Genomic DNA, 21,427 nt, shown 5'->3' on the forward strand with positions numbered 1-21,427 from the left:
TTTAAGTTACTCTACAAATATATGTACTCGAATTAAGACATCTAAAAATAATAATATTCTCTATACTACTGAAGTCAAAGTTTAATTTATTTCTAAATTTTAAATGTTAAATTTAATTAGATAAATAATAAATAAATTAAAAAGTTATTATTATTATACCAATAAAAATATAAAATTTTAAAAAGAAAAATACATAAAGAAAAAATAACTCTAGGTTCATCCTCCTGTCGACGGCACCCTTAAATCTTGTCTTTTCTCTTTCTATTCTACTTGTTTTGTTGTTAGATTCAGATCATCGCGTGCCTTCACCTCCTGACCATCCCTCCTCCTCATTCTTCTTCTTCCACGTCAAAAATCAACCTTCTCTCTTTGCCTTCTCTACAATCTCAATCTCCTTTCCCAGATCAAAAGAAAACATTCCCATTTCGTTTTGGCATCCATATCTCTTCCCTTCCGTTCCATTTTCTTATACAACTCTCTGTTTCTAATCCCTTTTTCTTTACAAGTATTTCTTTCATGGGTTTTAATGCTGGTTTTAATGAAGATGTACACGTAAAGTTTCCTTTGCTTTTTGCTTGTCGTTGACATGCGGTGATACGATAAGTGCGAAGGGTTTTTTTATTTATTTATCGAGATTGAAAGTGAGGAGGAGAAGCCAAACGGAAAACGCAGATGGCGAATCGGGTCGTGAAAGTGAATAGAGAAGCAATTGCGGCATGCATGACTTGTCCTCTTTGCAATAAGCTTCTTAGAGATGCCACCACCATATCTGAATGCCTTCATACGTGTGAGTCTCTCCTCCCCTTTTGAGATTTCTCTTGTCTTCCCTTGTTTCCCTTCCAAATTTCCTTCATTTTTAGGTCATTTGTTCCTAATTCTTCAAATTATTCAGTTTTGTTCCTCTTCTGATCTGGGACGCTCTTGTTTTTTCCCCGTTTTCTTATCTGGGTTTTTCTTGATTTCGCTTCTTTCCATTTCTGTTGACTTGTTCGCTTCTAAATGCGTCTTACCAGTTGATATTAAGGCATTTTGGTTGACTAGTTTGATATAAAAGTAATGAGTACGGCTTAGTTATAAAAACCAGAGAGAACAGTTATATTGCTTTGCTGATGTATAATGCCTACGTTTGGAAAAACTGTTGATTTGATAATGAATCCATTTGTTTAAACTCTGCTGCTCCCATTTTTAATTCTCCGCGGCTTCTTATTATCATGTACTTCACTTGAAATTCAATAGTCTTCTCCAAACATTAGAGCTTTCCTTATTTGCTTTTCAAGTACGTGACAAGATTCAAACTTTAATATGATTTTCCAGTTTTGAAATATAATAAAACCGGCCTCTTTTCCTAGTTGCACAAGAGGTCCAATTGCTTCACTTTCTCAGCTTGTTTCCATTGTTTGATCTTTGTTTCAGTGCCTCGTCAGTCTGTTGAAATTTACGGTATGAGTCTTTTCAATTTTTGTAGTTTGCAGAAAGTGCATTTATGGTAAGATAGAAGATGAAGAACTAGAGTGCTGTCCGATATGCAACATCGATTTGGGTTGCGTTCCTTTTGAGAAATTAAGGTATCCTTCATCCACATATCATTCTCCTCTACCACCTTCTCTCTGTGATATGCTCATTACATGTTAATATGCTTTTCTTCATTACACAAAAGTAATAATTCTAGTTTTAATCTTGTCAATGCTCTGAAAGATATCTAATAGAGTCCTTGTTTGAAGTTGTTACTGGCAACTTTTACTGATTTCTTCTGTATTCCTTAGGATCATTTATATTTATGAATTAGAAGCCATTCCATCTTTTTGAGGTTTGACAGTGGCTTTTCCTACATGTCTTTCGTTTTTCTTTGATGCCATAGATTTCGGATTTGAAGGCATGGAATGAATGTTTTGAAGTGGAAAGAGTAGAAATTGCAATGAATCTCATTGGAGTTCATTCTTACCAAGTAAAGATGATAGAAGAACATTGATATCTTTACTAGCAACCAATACTTGCTTAAACTCTCTTCCATCTCCTGATGCTTATTTGTCTTCCCCTATTTATGTGATATGTGTGACTTAGCCAATTTCAAGCGAAATATCTAAGCACAATCTAACTGTGTTATGCAAACGTAAACTCGTTGCTGTAATGAGATTGTCCGAGTTCAGTGGCAAAACCATGAAAAAATATGCTGAATGGGAAAAACAATTGCACACATTTTTAGGTTTTCCTGAATTATCATTTTGTATCTTTCTTTGTTGAATATCCACAAATGCTTTATGTTGTTAAATAAAAAATTGTGAGAAACAGTTGTGTATTGAGATTCATCCATACTTCTGAAAATCAGACCAGACCATAATTTGCAAGATGTGAGGTCCAAAATCTTTCCTCTTAAAACAAGAAAAGTGAAGGCACCTGAAGTTCCGCCCCTGGTTACAATGCCCACTAGAAGAAAAGAGATCTCTCTCTCTTCCTTGGTGGTTAATGCCCCCAAAGTATCAACACAAACTACCATGACTGGAAGGAGGACAAAAGCTGTTGCCAGAAAGGCCAGTGCTTTACGAGGTTCCAATTTTTCGATGGATAGGCCTCTTAAAAAAGAGGAAGACTCTATGGAGGATCATAAGGAGAGTGCAAGCTCACCTGAAACACTAAATAAATTCACTCAAAATAAAAGACAGGTACATTGAAGCCTAAATAATTTTAGTATATGATGGCTTTTTTCTCTCACAGTGTCCAATATTGTTTAATAATGCTTATTTTACCAAACATCCATTTACTTGAAAATAGTTAATGTTTTGGTTAGACTTTTGATATCTTCTGTCTTTATAAAATTGAAAAACAGTGTATTTCTTCCGCCGAACCTGGCCAACACACGAATAAAGATGCCAAGAATGGTGATGGATCTCGGGATGGGAAATTGGATCTCTGGAAACCTTTGAATTGTTTGGTGGAGGTTGCAAATAGGACCAAGCCCTTCAAGTCTAGTTCACAAGGTTCTGATTCTAAATTAGAACCTAACCATGTATCTAACCTTGAAGCTCAAATGTGCAAAAGCAAAAATAAGGAAGACAAATGCAAGTCAAAAGTTGAGAATGAAAAGAATATTGCTGGTCTTGGAGTGTCGGTAACTGCAACTCCTAAAAAGTTATGCAGGATACGTCGGAAGAGGGCTTCTGGATTTGGAGATTCTGGCATCTCTCCACAAGCTGTGCTAGATGCATCTGGTCCAAGGCATGAAAGAAGAATGGGTCCTGTTTGGTTCTCATTAGTGGCCTCTGAATACCAGTAAGAATTTATTTTAGCCTTCAATCTAATGGATCGAAAACGGAGTTTTCTTGAGATTATCTTCTCTTGGTCATAAACTGATTAAAACTTCATTGCTTTCAGGGAAGGAGGTGCATCTCTCCCTCAGATTCCTGCAAATTACCTAAGGATAAAGTAAGTTCCTTTAGCCAATTCCTTCATGAGTCTTGCAATAACTTGCTATATATATTCTTCTTCATTTTGTCTGAAGATTGTTAATTTGACCTGTCAGTTATCCATTTTTGGGTACCATAATCTTGTAGTATTTGGCTTAAGGACCTGATATGCTGAGTAACACCAAATATTTATGGCAACTGATGTGTATAAAACAAGAGTCCTGATGTAAGATGGATAGACATTGGTTTTAACTCGAGTATAGTTAGAGATAAAGCAATGGTGGGGCCAACAACCATTACTATAGATCAAGTGTTACCTGTTTATACAGCATTTTGTTAGCTATCTTCAGTAATGTTAATATTAATCAACATGTTCAAGAAAGCATTTGGCTAGGTGTGTATGGTTATACAAAGATCTGGTAAGCTTAATATAAAATGGCAAAATGCATATAAAAGTGTGGTTAGACAATCCAACTTTAGTTTTAGATTGTTATATATGTAAAAGGTCTTGCTAGTAATTTCCTATTGTTAATCCAGCTTCTATCCACTGATTACGATCCCCCCTCCCCTGCCTTTAAGCTCTCTTAAAAATGTCTGGTTTTTTTATTTGGTGAAACCATTTTATGACAACAGTTACTTTCATTTTCTACTTTAACCCAAATCATCTGGGCATGCCTTGCTGATATTGTTACCTAGATATTAGTTCTAGTTATCAGGTACATAATAGTCAAGTTAGAATCAAGCAGATCATGTAATTAAAAGGGGCACTTCGATCCTGATTTTTATTTACTTGTATATTCCTTGTACTGTAAGGAGTGAGAAGTTATCATCGACCAACTCCATATTAGATTCCATATCAGTACCCTAAAGCAATTATGACAAGCTTACATCTTTTGTCGTCATGCTTGAGTATTACTCTATATAAATTTTAAAACTGAAAAAAAGTGACAGGGTGAACGTATATGTCCTGAATGGGTTGTGAATTGTGAGGTGAATAAAAATAATATGTAATTGTTTCTTTTGCCAATTAAGTATGTTATTTGTAGCATTTTTAATTCAAGTAATGTGGTCAGTTGTCACTAGACATTGGTAAATCCCATCTAACTTGTTTCAACAAAAGGTGCTTACTCCTGCCTGCTTTTGTTCTCTTTGGTCAATCCACAGCATGGAAAATTTACATTTTACATCGGCCATATGGATTAATGACCATGTTTCCACTATCCACTGACAATTTTGAACTTAACAATAGTTATCTGTCAGTGTCACTTCAGATATGGATCCATCCAAGTGTGAAGCCAGAAAATGTATACTGGGGGGCCTAGATTGAATTATAAAATTTGAGGGACAAAGAATGCAATTTACCATTTATAGCTTACAATGTTATAAATTTTGAAGGGACTAAAATATACATTTTTTCCATTTTAGGGCCCCCTGGTTCTCTCTTCCTAACCATTTTGTTTAAATTTGTTCTTTTGTGGCAGGGATGGAAATGTGCCTGTTTCTTTTATTCAAAAGTACCTTATGAAGAAATTGGATCTCACCAATGAAGCTGAGGTAAGTTGATATCTCCCCTTGAATGTTCTCTGATGATACACACACACTAAGAAGAAATTTGGTCAAAATGATATTTAGCTTCCTTTTTGGTTCAATGCGATGGGATGCTTTATTCTTATGAATGTATGCTTGTTTTGGCAGGTTGAGATTAAATGCATGGGACAACCTGTACTTCCCACACTGCAGTTATATAATTTAGTGGATTTGTGGCTACAAACAGCATCGACGTCACAGCGTGTAGCGGCGTCTGCTGGTTCTAGTGCAAAGGAATTTGTGATGGTATTGGCGTATGCTCGGAAAGTCCCCCGTCAATAACAATGCGTTCTTTCGATTCTTTCGTTGCCATGCCAATAATCTTAATACATATATAGAGATGATATATATTATCATTATTCCAATCTTCATCCGCAATAGAGTAGGACATTTTGATACACTGGTATGAAGGCATATGGTTGAGTGACAGTCGCTTATTTTCATTCTCCGGGTACAAAAATAGAGCACTGTTTGAGGCCAAGTAAATGGGGGTTTAACTACCCTAACTGTACTGACATGATTGAAATCACGCCATGACTCTGCTTCTCCGTTTACAGTTACAAGAGTCGGTTTTTATGTAAGATTTGACACGAATTCTGAATATGAATATGAGAAATATTAAAAAACAGAAAAGAATGTAATTTTCCTGCAGCTGTAGAGGTTGTTGGGAACTTGGACTGGTGCTTCCGGATCTCAAATGTCAATGTCATAGTGCTGCGGCTTTTCACAATAGCAACTTTTGGCTTCCTTCGATTGCACCCGAAAAGTAAAGAAAAAACACAAGTACAGAACACCCAAAGGGGCCCTCGTGGATAGAATTTTGGGAAAATGAAGGGAAAAAAAGGAAAACAGACATAATGTTACCATTTCATAATGAAAGCTCAAACATATTTGCAGTTTTTGATGATGTGCAAAAATTATTGTTTTATGTTGCTCACGTCCAAACAATTTTGTTTATAGATATTCATTAGATTTGAAACCATTATAAATATTATCTTTTAAACATATTAGAATCTTAAAGAAAACTATTTCTCAGTTTTATGAGAACCCAATCTCTCCTTTTGCAGCTGCCATCACCAGACATGATTGCAAATAAGTATTTTTTTTAATAGGAACTGTTAATTATATTTCATTATATATATATATATATATATATATTAATATTATATAGGCACTGTAAAATATAATTTTAACGAAATTGATAAAACAATATAAAATGATAAACAAAAAATGAATTACGACATTATAATTTACAATTTTTGAGATTTGATAATTTCAGTTATAAAAACTAAAATCACATTTTTTATCAAACGATGTGATTCAATTCTTTATTTTTTGTTTAATAGTTTTAAATAAAATTTTAAAAATATATTTATAATTTCATAAATAAAATTTGTAAATCTATATATTTAAAAAAATTATTTTTTTTGAATTATTACTTAAAAATATTAAAAAATATCAAAAATAAAATTTTAGTCACAATTGATGGAGCAAATGAGATATATTTTTATTAATTTAATATGCCACATTAGCTCTTAACTATAGTTAATGTCAATATTTCTTTTAATAAAATCTAAAATTTAATATTCATTTTACAATTTTTTAAAAATTGAATGATCAAAAGGATTATTTTACCTATAAATTTATACAGATTCATATCAGTGTGTTGTCCACTTTTAATACATTTACATATCTATTGAAATAGTATTTATGGCCTAGGATGGATTACAAGTAACAACATCCATCGATTTATAAATTTATAATGTAAATTTAATCTCATTTCATTACTAGTACAAAAAGAACATTAATTTTTAACCCAGGGAAAGAAAGCAGTAACTATGGCTTAATACAAGCACCAAGCCAGCTACACATTTGGTACCAACTTTTTGATTTTTTTTTCTTGATAAACTTGGTACCAATGTTTTTGTTTACCGCTTTTGCCTTTTAGGCCTTTTCCCCCAAACCACTATAAGCAAAGAATCAACTCACCGTTTAAATCAGTTGTTAGGATTTTAAACAAGGAGTACACGGAACACCTAATCATATTATTCTAGGTGACTCGCACGGGAGCCTCGAGGGATTAGAGTGACTTGCACGGAAGAACCTAATCATATTATTCCGGATGACTCGCAAGGGAGTTCGAAGGATTAGAGTGACTCGCACGAGAGCACTTAATCATATTATTCCAGGTGACTAGCATGGGAGCCCTGAGGAATTAGAGTGACTCGCACGAGAACACTTAATCATATTTATTTTTAGGTCACTCATACGGGATCCCTGTAGGTTTAGAGTGACTCACACGGGAACACCTAATCATATTTATTTTAGGGTGACTCATATGGGATCCCTGTATAATTAGAGTGACTTGCACGGGAGAGCCTAATCATAGTACTAAGACAAGGGTGATATATCACACTAGATACACACCCAACTACGAGAATGATCTTATTATGTGATTTTAGTTAAATCATGACACTCACTCTAGCAATTATGAATGTTGAATGATTGAGACAACATATTTGATTTGTGTATAGTACTTTATATATATATATATATATATATATATATATATATATATATCTTAAGATATGCTTATATCGATGCCATAAAATTTTAGTAAGTTGAGGTTTAATATTAATTTTCGGACAGTTGATGCTACATTGGTGGCCTATATGCTTACACGTGACTTGCATGCATATTATTTATGGATCTCTTGAAATATGATAGAGTAGTTGTGTACTCATTGGGCTAGCTAGCTCACTTTGTCAAACTATTACTATTTTAGGCTATGAGATTTATGGATTGCAATGGGTCAACGATATCATCAGAGAAGTCTCAGTGGAAATACTAGAGCACGATGAAGATTACTTATATCTAAAAGAAGAAAATTTGGATTTCAGGGCAAGCAAGTGTGAATCACCCACAAGGTGAAACATTGCTTTTTGGTTAACAGACTGGATAAACATGTGCCTTCCAGAAAAAAGAGAAAAGGACAAAGAAATTTGATGGATAGTTATGTTGTTGATGGAAAACAAACATGCAAAACTAATGATAAAAGATAATTGAAGGCCAAGGTTTCTTGAAATAGCCTATGAAACTGGTTTGGCCTCTTAGTGAAATTTCTTTTGGACTAGGATGTTTGTCAGATTAGTGTATGTGTCCTACATGAGTATGTTCGATTATTTCCATTTTCTATGTATTTCGAGGTCAAATCCCCATACTCTTCTCGGGATATGCATTGGACACAAGTGTTAGGCATAGGTACTTCAAAAAAAATGTAGGGTTAGCGTAACATAGCTTCTTATTTTCTTATCTTTTCTTGAGGCAATTTATTTAGACTATACATAAAAAATTGTAGTTAAGCTGTTTTCCATTTATGGCCCCAAACTAGGGAAATGTTATTACACATTTGACTATTTCATAAGTAGTGATAATGCATGAGTGAATTTAATTTGCTGGTGCCAATATGCTATGTTTGTAAGTTTTTCTTGACCTTTTGGCAGGAAAGGAAAGGCTAGGGAAATTGCATTCACACTGGTATCAAGAGCTTTTGGTGGTGAATTTATTTCGATTTTTCTGCGGTTAATATTCACGTGAATAATAAATTTCGTGAATAGTAAAATTTGGTCGACGATACAAATTTGTCGACGGAGGTGTTCTAACATACGGTGGTTCATAAGAATTGTCAGAAATGATCCAAAAGAAGTCAGATTCGAGTGGGAGCGATGGCTGCAAACGAAGGGAATGTGAAAATTGAGAAATTCGATGGTGCGGACTTTGGCTTTTGGAAGATGGATATTGAAGATTTTCTGTACCAGAAAAATCTATATCAATCTCTCTTAGGAAAGCAATTAGAGGGCATGAAGAATGAAGACTGGGTTCTTCTCGACAGACAAGCCCTCGGAGTTATCCGACTGACATTATCCCGCAATGTTGCTTTCAACATAGCAAAGGAAAAGACAACAACGGGTCTTATGGCAGCTCTCTTTAGTATGTATGAGAAGCCATCGACCTCAAACAAAGTTCACTTGATGAGACGATTATTCAATTTATGGATGGCAGAAGGGGCATCAGTGGCTCAACACCTAAATGAACTCAACACAATTACAACTCAGTTGAGTTTCGTGGAAATTGAATTCGATGATGAAGTTCGATCTTTAATTCTTTTATCATCTCTACCAGACAGTTGGAATGCTATTGTTACAGTAGTCAACAGCTCGTCGAGAAATAGTAAATTGAAATTCGACAATGTTTGAGATTTGGTATTGAGTGAAGAAATTTGATGGAGAGAATCGCGTGAAACATCAAACTCCTCAGCCTTGCACACGAAGTCTAGATGGAGAACTTCAGAAAGAAATCCAAATCGGGGTAGATCGAAATCTAGAAGGGGAAAATCAAGAACGGGAAATAAAGATTTAACTGTTATAATTGTGGTAAGAAGGGTCACTTTAAAAGAGATTGCCGAGCACTGAAGAAAGATACTGGCGCACAGGAATCTGCTAACGTAACAGAGGAAATAGGTAATGCCATGATTCTAAGCGTCAACAGTCCGATTGAATCATGGATTTTAGATTCAGGGGCATCTTTCCACTTCACCAATGCCAAGAAATCATGAGAACTATGTCAGTAGTGATTTTGGGAAGATTCATCTAGCTGATGATGAAACCTTGAAGATCGTCGAAAAAGGAGACATCTGATTAAAGTTGCCAAACCAGACCACCTAGAAGCTGAAAGGAGTGAGACATATTCCTGGCCTAAAAAAATTTGATTTTTATTGGACAACTTGATGGAGAAGGATATTATACAACCTTTTTAGGCCGTGAATAGAAGATTACCAAATGATCACTCGTCATTGCTCGTGGTAAGAAGACTGATACTCTCTATGTAACCTCAAATTTAGAGAATATCATTGCAGCAGCAGATGTTGATGGAAAATCAAACCTATGGCACTAAAGGCTTGGCCATATGAGCGAGAAAGGGATTGAGACACTTTTGTCAAAAAGGAAGCTGTCGGATCTAAAGAATATAGATTTCGGAGTATGTGAGGATTGCAATTGTGCAAACAAAAGAAAGTAAGTATTGCAAAGATTGGCAAGACACCCAAGGCTGAAAAGTTAGAGTTGGTTCATACTGATGTATGGGGACCATTTCCAATTCTATCTCTTGCAGGTTCACTATATTATGTCACCTTCATCGATGATTCTACAAGGAAGGTGTGGGTTTATTTTCTGAAGAAGAAATAAGAAGTCTTTGATACCTTTAGAAAATGCAAGGCCATGGTGGAAATTGAGAATGGTTTGAAAGTCAAGCAGTTGAGGTCTGATAATGGAGGAGAGTACAGAAATAGTAGATTCAGAGAATTTTACACAAACAATGGGATCAAGATGGAGACAACAGTTCCCATGACACCGCAACAGAATGACGTAGCAGAGCGCATGAACAAAAATTTGAATGAATGTGCCAGAAGAATGACGATACATGTCGGCTTGCCCAAGTTGCTATGGGTTGAAGCTATCAACAATGCAGCTTACCTGATCAACCGTAGGCCCTCAGTTCCCTTGGATGGTAGAATACCAGAGGAAGTTTGGAGCAAAAAAGAAATAAACCTTTCACACTTAAGAGTGTTTGGTTGTATTTCTTATGTACACATAAATTCTGTTGAAAAAAAGTAAACTTGATGCTAAGTCCAACAAATGTGTCTTTGTTGGTTATGGTGGTGATGAATTTGGTTACCGATTTTGGGACTATGAAAATCGAAAGATCATCAGAAGCAGAGATGTCATTTTCAATGAGAATGTGATGTACAAAGACAGGTTAACCATAGAATCAAGTAGCTCCAATACCGAAGCTGAAAAAAAGGAATTTGCTGAGTTCGAGGAGATTTCTGGAAATGATGTTCAGATCAGTCCTGAAGTAGGTCAAGAAGAACCAGGCACACCAGAACTAAGACGCTCCTCCAGAATTCCTAAACTAACTCAGCGTTATTCGCCTTCTTTGCACTACTTGTTGCTGACTAACAATGGTGAACCAAAGTGATATGATGAAGCAATGGAGGTGGAAGATTTAGTCAAGTGAGAGTCTTCCATGAAAGATGAGATGGACTCACTTATGTCAAATCAGACGTGAGAATTAGCTGAATTACCACTAGGCAAGAAAGCGCTCCATAACAAGTGGGTTTACAGGATCAAAGAAGAGCACGATGGGAGAAAACGCTACAAAGCAAGATTGGTTGTCAAAGTGTTGGGATTTTCGGAAGCTCGAATTGACAACCAGAACGGTTTGCAAAGAGGAGTCGGAACGATTTTGTGTTTAGGGAGTAAGGAGATTGAAAGATAGAGAATTACACAGCGATTTATAGTGGTTCGACTTTATCAACCAAAGTCTACGTCCACTACCTTAGCTCCTCACCAAGGATTTTCCAACAAATTCACTAATTTGTTCTTTTTTTTAGGACAAAGAGATAACCTTGCAACTCCCTAGTTTTTTTGGGCTAAACTAGAACCTTTCCCCTTTACAAAAGGATAAGAAATGTAAACAAGAAAACCTCTCTAAGGTAGGTGTTTACAAGAATTAAGCTCACAAGAACAAAATATTTACAAGAGAAAGATGAAATAAGAATGAAAAACTCTTCTCTTGTGTTTGATTGCTTGGATAGTTGTTCTCTTACTTCTTCAAGTGTCTTTAGCTTGTATTTATAGGTTGGAATGTGTTTGATGTTGTATATAGCCGTTAGGGATGTTTTGGAGCTGTTGGGGATGATTTTTCTACTCAAAAAGGCTGCCCATAACATGGTGCATCGATACCCCTTCACTAAATTCAAATAAACTAGCCGTTACTAGCCATTGCAGCTTTGGTGTATGGATACACAGTATGATACATCGATGCATAGCAGGATGCATCGATGCACTAATTGCATTCGAAATGGAGTGCATGGATGCACTACATGGTGCATCGATGCACTAGTGGCAGGTGCATGGATGCACTGTAGGGGTGCATGGATGCACTTTGACACCCTTTAGCATTTTTGCTCAAATCTGAATTTAATGGACTTTGAATTATTTTTGAAACCTTTTTAAAACTTTGAATAAATTCAATTCAAGTCCAAAAAACATTTTTCCTTAAATTTGTTATATCGAAACATAATTCAACACAAAGGTTTTCAGCAAAAAGAAGGTAATGACTACAATGAAATTTTCTCTCCAGTCGTGAAACTGTCTACAATCAGACTGGTGTTAAAAATTGTAGTTGCAGAAAATCTACATCTTGAGCAGTTAGATGTGAAGACAACTTTCATTCATGGTGATTTAGAGGAAGAAAATCTATATGAGGCAACCAGAAGGCTTCATAAAGGCAGACAAGAAAAACCTGGTATGCAGGTTGAAGAAGAGCTTGTATGGTTTAAAACAAGCTCCTAGACAGTGGTACAAGAAGTTCAATAGCTTCATGGGTAGCAGTGGTTTTACCATATGCCAAGCAGATCATTGTTGCTACATCAAGAAGTTCGACAACAACTTCATTATTTTATTGTTATATGTTGATAACAAGCTCGTTGCAGGTTCAGACATGCAAGAAATTATAAACTTGAAGCAAAAAATTGTCGAAGCAGTTTGCAATGAAAGATATGGGCGCTGCAAAGTAGATTATTGGGATGAGGATTAAGAGAGACACAAAGTTGGGGACTTTGATGTTATCACAGGCTGAGTACGTCAATAAAGTACTCTCCAGGTTCAACATGCAAGATGCTAAACCAGTAAGTACACCTTTAGGTGTTCAATTTAGACTCTCCAAAGAACAGTCACCAAAGACGGAGGAAGAACGTGCACACATGGTGAAGGTGTCGTATGCCTTAGAAATTGGAAGTCTGATGTATGTCATGGTTTGTACTAGACCAGATATTGCTCATGCAGTGGGAGCTGTTAGCAGGTACATGAATAATCCGGGCAAGGTATACTGGGAAGCAGTCAAATGGATCTTCAGGTATCTGCGGGATACCACAAACAAAGCACTTTGTTTCAAAGGTGGAGATACGATACTGACAGGCTATGTAGATATTGACTTAGCCGGAAATGTTGATATCAAAAGAAGCACTACAGGGTATGTCTATACTCTATGAGGAACTGCAGTGAGTTGGGTTTCTCAACTACAGAAGATAGTTGCTCTCTCTACAACTGAAGCAGAATATGTCGCTGTTACGGAAGCCAACAAGGAGATGGTATGGCTCCAAAGTTTCTTGGAAGAGTTAAGTAAGAAACAAGAAAAAAATGTCTTGTATTGCAACAATCAAAGTGTTATCCATCTAGCAAAGAATCCGTCTTTTCATTCCAGGATGAAGCACATACAATTGAGATATCATTTTATTCAGTCTCTTCTGGAAGATGGGATTTTGAAACTTGAAAAGATTAGTGGAGCTCAAAACTCTCTAAGAGCTTAATAAGGAAATAGCTGGTAAAAATGTATTTTAAAATCTGAAATTTAAAGCGGTAAAAAATAGCTTGGAGTTTCGTTGACATACAGGAAATCCATAATCAAGATCCAACTGGATAGGATTATGAAAATATGGTGTTGGTCGTATGGAGTTTATTTACTTTTTGTTATGCACAATTGTTTTCCTACATATCCTTTATTATTTACCAGTGCATGTATATGGATTTTCTAACTAGTGAAGAAAGGAAGGGGGAGGAAACAATAATAGCTTGATTTGGAGGTGTAGAGGTATAAGATTAAGTGATTTTGAGAAAACGTTATGGGGACTGGATGAATTTTTAGAGAAAACTTATTATCAGTGGTTTGAAAATGTTCGGATTATTGGAATTTTCCTGGAAAAATTTAAAGATCCCTAAACTACAACTCTCATTCTAAATTAGTCTTTAAACTTTTGTACATTCTAGTTTCAGCCTAAGTTATGACCCCTATCTAATTTGGTCCCCAAACTTTTGAATATTACAATTTCATCTCCAAATTCTTCCGAAAATATGTAATCAATTTCAATCATAGTTTAACATATTTTTTTTTTGTTTTTTCAAATATTTAATAATATAACTTAGACAAACAATTTAATTAACGTAGGATGTGATTAGTATATATGTATAGTTTGGGGTGAAATTGGAATGTCCAAAATGTTTGGAGATGATTTAGAATAAAGATTATAGTTTAGGGATGAAATTAAAATGTTCATAAATTTGAGGAATAATTTACAGTGATACTTATAATTTAGGGTTATATTTTTCTTTTATTAGTATGATATTTTGATATATAATTGACATTGAATAAGGAATTAATGTATTTTAATTAATACATATGATTTTTTTCCTCAAAATTGACCTTTCAAAGTATAATGTTAAGTTTTGTCACTGTGTTTCAATCCTTTATTTTACATATCATCACTCACCACCAGAATTGGTCGTCGTCTCCATATTTCTATTGTATGAGCTTGATCGAACTTTTTTCTCCAACGAACAACATCCAATTCATCTAAAAAAGAAGTGACAAGAATTTAAAGAGAACCCTTTTTATTTAATTTTTTTTCTTTAAACGTAATTCTCAGAAAGTCAGATAATCAATATGTGTCATCATCTCGTATGGTAAAACAATAGCAGATAATCGTTTTAATTATTTCGTTGCCTCAATAATAATTATTAATGACAAGTGATTAGTTTATTATAAATTAAGAATATTGATAATTAAATCATAATTTTTAAAACACCAAATTTATTTAAATATTAATAATTATTCTTATAATTTATCTTTAAAATTGATAATAAAAAATAGTGATCATCAAACTATAACCCTTTTTCATTTGACTTCTATTTTTAAATTTTTATCAATTAGGTTATTTAAGTAATTAAATGCATTCAATCATGTCACTTGCCAATAACATTTAACGGAAGTGCTGACGTTACAGTTAGTAAAATTAGTACTCGACACAAGATTTACAAATTCGTTATTTATTTTAAACTATAAAGAGTGCCAGAAAAAATTAAAATAAAAGTAACAATAAACGACTCAAACCTTGACCTCTTACTAGGGATGGGCACGGGTGGAGCAGGCCAATTTTTTTGCCGTCCCGATCCCGGCCTGAAAATATATTATTTATAGAGAAAACTATGCTAATAGTCTCATTTATTTTCGGTCTGACCGATTTTTGTAACCGGTTTTTTAATTAAATACACCTGGTCCCTTACGTTATCGGTCCATCCGGTTTAAGTCCCTTGACCGTTAACTTCTGTTAACACATTAACAAAAATCCGAGTTCACAATTAAATAATAAAAAATTTCAAAAACATCCACATGTTTCTTCTTCTTCTTCAAAAATTCAAAAACACCACGTTCTTCTTCTTCTTCTTTAAATTCAGTGCTTTGAAATCCTTGAAAATACTTGGAAACAATAACAAAGGGTGCTACCACGGTTTCTCTCACTTTCTGGTAAAATTCACCGAATTGTTGGCAGATAACTAGACATTTTGTATTAGGATACCATTGTGAGCCAAGTATACTATGGCCACCATCATTGCATCGACCGCCGTGGTCAAAGTCAATTCGAACTACATGTCATATACACCAATCAAAACATATTTAATGTATTGTTTTTTATACTTTCTTCAACAACAAAAAAACCCTGCAAACTAAATTTTAATGTCCATATATCTCATTATAATCCATACTTTCTTCACCTATATATAGCTGTGATCATAATATATATATGTTAATATTAAGCAACGTTCATAAATGTGGGGAGGAGATCTTCATTATACTGGCTGAATAGCTTCACCATCATGCTCTTTTGACGAGAAAAATTAACACTGTTAGCAGTAGGAATGATAACATTAGTGACGAGGATGACGAGGGTTCAAACAAGGATAGGGCATTTGAGTTGCTAACAAAAAAAGATAAAACACCGAAAGTATTGAAAGACGATGAAGAATTGCCCAATTCTGGAGTTCTTTCTTTACCTTTCATGCTATTTGTTGTTGTGTCTTTCATTTGGATTATCAAAGATAGCCCTCATTTGTTATGTGTTTAGAAACGTGGAATGAAGAAAAGAAAGGAAGAAGCCACGGAAGAAGATGACTGTCATAGGTACCTTGTACACAGTGATAGTGAAGATGGTTTCGAAACCAAAGAGAATATTAACATTGAGGGTGGCAGAAGAAAATATGTTGAGAAGGATGATGGCCTTAATTATGATAGTAAGAAGCAACTGATGTTTCTGTGTTCAAGGTAATAACTCTTGTGATTTTCTTGCAGCCTTCTCTTTTAATATTCTTTTAGTTTGCAATGGTGATAGATATTCTACTGTTTTGGACACAGAATTTTGACGATGTTGTTGTCGGTTCAAAAACAACGATGTTGCTATTTTTGCTTTTGACTCACGGAGAAAGGTTATTATCCTTTGCTATCACTTTAAGTATTCTATAATCTAGAATAAGCTGGTTTTTATGCTAACTGGCCTGTATATGATCATAGAGGAAAAATGGGAATGGAGTTGATACAAATGCCAGAAAGTTGCCAGAAGTCAAGGAACCTTATTATCAAGATATTATATTGTTAGTTAGATGTTTTAGTTTGTTATGGAAGTTAGCTTAGCTGTTAGTTTCAACTGTTAGTCATGGTGGTTAGCATGGTTGTATATATACAGCAATTTTGCATTATTTGACCATATATGAGAAAACCAGATTTTTCCATTTTTCCATTTTTCTCGTTTGAGTTTTACTATTGTTATAAACCTATTGCACATAATCAATATATGCTGGTTTTATCTCTCTCATACTTTTAAGTTTATTTTTTCTGTCTTCCATCCACATGCGGCAAGTGCCTTCATCACGTAGCTATTACTCTCTATGGTGTCATTTAATAGTGAATAGCTCCAGCTCGAGGAGGAGGAGGAGGAGGAGGAGGAGGAGGAGGAGGAGGAGGAGGAGGAGGAGGAGGAGGAGGGTTTTGATTTTTTTTATTTTACTTTTTAATTGTCAACTCAGAGTTCTATTAATGGGTTAACAGGAAGTTAACGGTCGAGTGACTTAAACTGGACGGACTGATGACGTAAGGGACCAAACACACTTAATTAAAAAATCAGTGACTAAAGTCGGTCAGACTGAAAACAAAAGAGACTACTGGCATAATTTTCCCTTATTTATACCCCCATCATGTCTCGCCCTGTTAGCTTTTCTTCACTTTTGAACCCGCCCATACTTTTAGGTTAAAAATAATATATTTTATAATACTATATAAATAGAAATTTCTAAGATTTTAAATTTTACATATATAAGGGGTAAACTAATAATTTATATCAAATTGAGTCAAGTCAATAATTTTTCACCTTAAACTCAGTCCGTCCCACCTCAAAATTATCTATTATATAACTTGTCCTGTCCCACGCCGAACCAAATTTTTAAAAAAAGCGCCCTTACTGGACCGAGTCGGATCAAGACTCGTCGGATTCAAATATTTTTACTATTCCTACCTATTATGAAATACAAAAAAAAAATTAAGCCACCAAAGCAAATGTAATCATTAGTTAATAATTTTGTTCATGTTATCTTTATTTAAAAATAATTAGAATAAGATTTAAAATAAAAATAAATTTAATATGTTTATAATTTTAAATTTAAGTCGCTATATTGCTACTTTTGTTTTTATTTTTTCTGGCATTAGTTATAGTGTCAAATAAATAATGTAGGTTGTAAAATTTAAGATAACGGCTGTTGTTGGCGTAGTGGCAGAGGCATGCTTATCTCCCATAGGGACCTTGGTTTGAATTTCCACTGCTACATCTTGGGAGAAAAAATATTTAAATAAAATATAAATTAAAATAAGAAAAAAACTCAATAATGTCATTTACATGTTTTTACATTGGAAAATTAAATATATTAAATTAATTTAAATTTTTTGATAGATTGCATAAATAATAAAGATAAATGTATAATTATATCAATTTTATTAATTATCATGTCAACTTTCTATCTGTTAAATGTTAAAGAAAGTGATTTGATTTAATACATTTAAATAGTTAGATGATCTAATTGAAAAAAATAATAACTAAGATGAAAAGAGATATAATTTGGTGGTTACTATATAGTTTAACAAAATAATTATAATAATAATCGTGTGTAATTTTAATTTTGAATTTAAAATAGATAATATGAAAATTCACCCGACTATCCAAAACCCGACCCAATGGTTGGCAACAAAACACCCGAATCAGCTTACCCCCTAACCCAAAAATCTTAGCTGCCGTCGGCCTAAATCTTTCTTCCACCTGAAACCCCCCGTCTGCTTCTCCTTTGTCTAAAAGCACCATTAATTTCCAACGCCATCCTAAATTTAAATCTTCGAGAAACAGTGAAACGACAATGAAGAGAATTAGAGAAATTCAACGCGCTTTTTAGTTCGCTGGTGACTGAAACTCCGTTCATCTCTTCGATCGGATTCTTATTCTCAGAAGAAGTTTAAATTTTCCGATGGGTTAGTTCATATTGTCGCTCACTCACTGTTAGATCAACTAAGTTTTACTTTCATTTTCCTTGTCCTTTTTAGATTCTCTTTGGTACGCCAACTCTGAGAAAAATATTGGGAAAGAAACTAGGAAAATAGAGTTTTGCTTGTTTTATTTTATTTCCCTTATTTGTTATTACTGCCTGTTATTATTAAATTTCAATTTTCTCTTTATTGGCTCTTGGGCCATGCCCAAGGGACCCGAGAAAACCAAGATTATTCACTAATATACTTGCATGTTATTAGACGTGATTCCGGAGGGTTTAACAAGTCTCTTTTTCTAAAACATCCCGGGAAATGGTCGCCACAACGACGCTCCGCTTTTCTTCAGCTGCTAATGGAGCTGCTCTATCATTTATTTCTTCTTCTGCGAAATCTACTCTATCAGGCAAGCTTTCGTCTCTTTTCAATCCGCGCCAAAAGCCCACTTCTAAGAATCCCAAATCTTCAGACCACAGCAAAGATACTATTGCAAGCCTCGAACCACTCTATGTAATTCTCAAGTCAGGTGCCATTACTCTCGATGAAGCATTGAATATTTTTAATCAAATGAGCCAAATGCAACCCCCTCCTCCAATGTCATCATTTAATCTGTTGTTAGGTGCAATTGCTAAGATTAAGCAATATAGTCATGTTGTTTTTCTTTGCAAGAGATTGGATTCAATTGGGTTTTCGCCTAATTTCATTACCTTTAATATTATGCTTAATTGTTTATGTCAAATGGGTCGAGCTGGTGACGGTTTTGCTGTTTTAGGTAGGCTTTTTAGGTGGGGTTATAGACCAGATACTGTAACTTTTACAGCTCTGATTAAAGGGCTGATTGTTGTGGATAAGGTTGATGAAGCAACTAGCTTGTTCGGGAAAATGATTGTTTTTGGTTGCCAGCCTAGTGTTCTTAGTTGTGGGACTTTGATTAATAGTCTGTGTCGAATGGGGAATATGAGTGTTGCTCTTCGGATATATGAGGAAATGGTTAATGGAAATGGGGCGTGTAAGCCCAATGTTATTATTTATGGTATTATTATTGATAGCCTGTGTAAAGAGGGCATGGTGGAAAAGGCAAGGGAACTTTTCTTGGAAATGAAGAGTCAGGGAATTTCTCCGGATGTGGTTGTTTGTAGCTCTTTACTTCATGGTTTTTGCTGCATAGGTAATTTGAAGGAGGCTAAAAGCCTATTTCTTGTTATGTTGGATCAAGGTGTGCGTCCAAATGTGGTCACTTTCAATGTGTTAATCGATACACTATGCAAGATGGAGAAGATGGAAGAAGCAAACCAATTGTTAGATTTAATGATTCAGAGAGGAGTCAATCCTGATATATTCACATATAACACTTTGTTGGATGGGTATTGCTTGGCTGGTAAGCTTGATATTGCAGGGGATCTGTTTGTTTCGTTGCAAAGTAAGGAGAATGGACTAGATGTGGTTAGCTATAATATAATGATCAATGCTTATTGCAAAAAGCGGAAGGTTAATGAAGCTATGAGGCTTTATCAGGAAATGAAAGGCAAAGGGATCAAAGCAACCACTATCACATATAACACCTTATTGACTGGTCTTTTCCGAGCCGGAAAGGTTGACGAAGCTAGAGAACTGTTTGGTAAAATGCAGTTTGATGGTATTGTGGTTGATTCTTGCACCTATAATGCCTTTGTGGATGGACTTTGCAAAAATGGTTGTGTCCCAGAGGCATTGGAACTGTTTCATAAGTTAGAAAACTGCAAGTTTGGATTTAGTATTAAAATGTTCAATTCACTTATTAATGGGCTGTGCAAAACAGGGAAACTTGAAACTGCTTGGGAGCTATTTTATGGATTGCCAAATAAAGTCCTGAAACCAACAGTTGTAACTTATTCTATAATGATCCATTTTCTGTGCAAGGAAGGACAGCTAGAAAAGGCAAATGGTTTGCTAATAGAAATGGAGGAAAAGGGTTGTACTCCGAATGTTGTAACATTTAATACACTCTTGCATGGTTTCTCTCGGAAGAATAACACCGAAAAAATAGTGGAACTTCTTCATAAAATGGTGGAGAAAAAATTGTCACCTGATGCATCCACTGCCGCTGCAGTTGTAGATTTACTTTCAAAAGATAAAGCCTATCTTGAAACTTTGAAATTGCTTCCAACATTCCCAGTCCAGGAGCCATCTAAATGATGCCCGAGTGAAACTTGTTTGCGTGCTTGACTACCAGGCGAAATTCTTGAGTTGGCGGGTCTATGCTGAAACTTGCATACCGAATGGAAGTTTCAAAATGTGTTGGCTTGCTCCTAATTCTGAGTCCGTGCAAAGCCATCTATAATGGAGGTAATCTGGTTAGACTTATTGATGGAAGAAAAACAGGGAGTGCAAATGCATTTGTGGCTATCGTGCTTGTATGAGGCTCCAATTTTAGTTTACTTGGAGTCCAAGCAAGAAAGTTGATCTTCTGTTTAGTTTATGCTTTCAAATCTAGGGAAGGGATACTTGCTAATGCAGTATGTATATATGTCAAAAATATTTTTTAAGGATTATTTGTTGCTAATGCCATTCATGGTATGTGACAACATAATGAGATATCCACATAATGAGAGAGAGTTGTTTATGACGACATATAAAAAACCATGAAAATCTGGATACTAATTTTGGCTTCTCTGATCCATTGGCTAAGGATTTCTTGATTCCAACTCTACTTCCTATTTGCAGCAAATGTAGGTACATGCAAATTTGATCCTTGGGACAGTGAAGCTAAGAATATATATATATCTAAAACCAAGTTGAGGGGAATGAAGCCTGGTCCGAAATCATTCAAAAGACATTAAAGATTCAGATGAATGGCTTCGTACCAGACAATATTCCCCGCAACAGTTCGTGTTATAGACGCCCAAAACAAAACAGAAAGATGGCAAGTAGACGAAGCAGGTAGGTTAGTAGAATTACATAGTGAAAGAGAGAAAGAGATGAAGATG

The 21,427-nt window shown here is 34.9% G+C and overlaps 2 protein-coding genes across 2 annotated transcripts; both read left to right on the forward strand.

Annotated features, from left to right (window-relative positions):
* Positions 1–488: 488 nt before the first annotated feature.
* On the forward strand, positions 489–5,491 carry LOC120133136 (E3 ubiquitin protein ligase DRIP2-like). The gene is made up of 7 exons (XM_039149787.1): positions 489–787; positions 1,466–1,565; positions 2,327–2,660; positions 2,825–3,267; positions 3,370–3,420; positions 4,883–4,955; positions 5,097–5,491. Exons 1-7 carry the CDS (start codon positions 673–675, stop codon positions 5,268–5,270), a joined length of 1,290 nt encoding a protein of 429 aa, XP_039005718.1. The 5' UTR covers positions 489–672; the 3' UTR covers positions 5,271–5,491.
* Positions 5,492–18,251: 12,760 nt separating this feature from the next.
* Positions 18,252–20,966, forward strand: LOC120133118 (putative pentatricopeptide repeat-containing protein At1g12700, mitochondrial). Its single transcript, XM_039149768.1, has 2 exons — positions 18,252–18,449; positions 18,726–20,966. Exon 2 carries the CDS (start codon positions 18,777–18,779, stop codon positions 20,634–20,636), a length of 1,860 nt encoding a protein of 619 aa, XP_039005699.1. The 5' UTR covers positions 18,252–18,449; positions 18,726–18,776; the 3' UTR covers positions 20,637–20,966.
* The last annotated feature ends 461 nt before the right edge of the window (positions 20,967–21,427 follow it).

Source organism: Hibiscus syriacus, unplaced genomic scaffold (genome assembly GCF_006381635.1).
Source record: "Hibiscus syriacus cultivar Baekdansim isolate YM2019G1 unplaced genomic scaffold, ASM638163v2 tig00110577_pilon, whole genome shotgun sequence".
NCBI lineage: Eukaryota > Viridiplantae > Streptophyta > Magnoliopsida > Malvales > Malvaceae > Hibiscus > Hibiscus syriacus.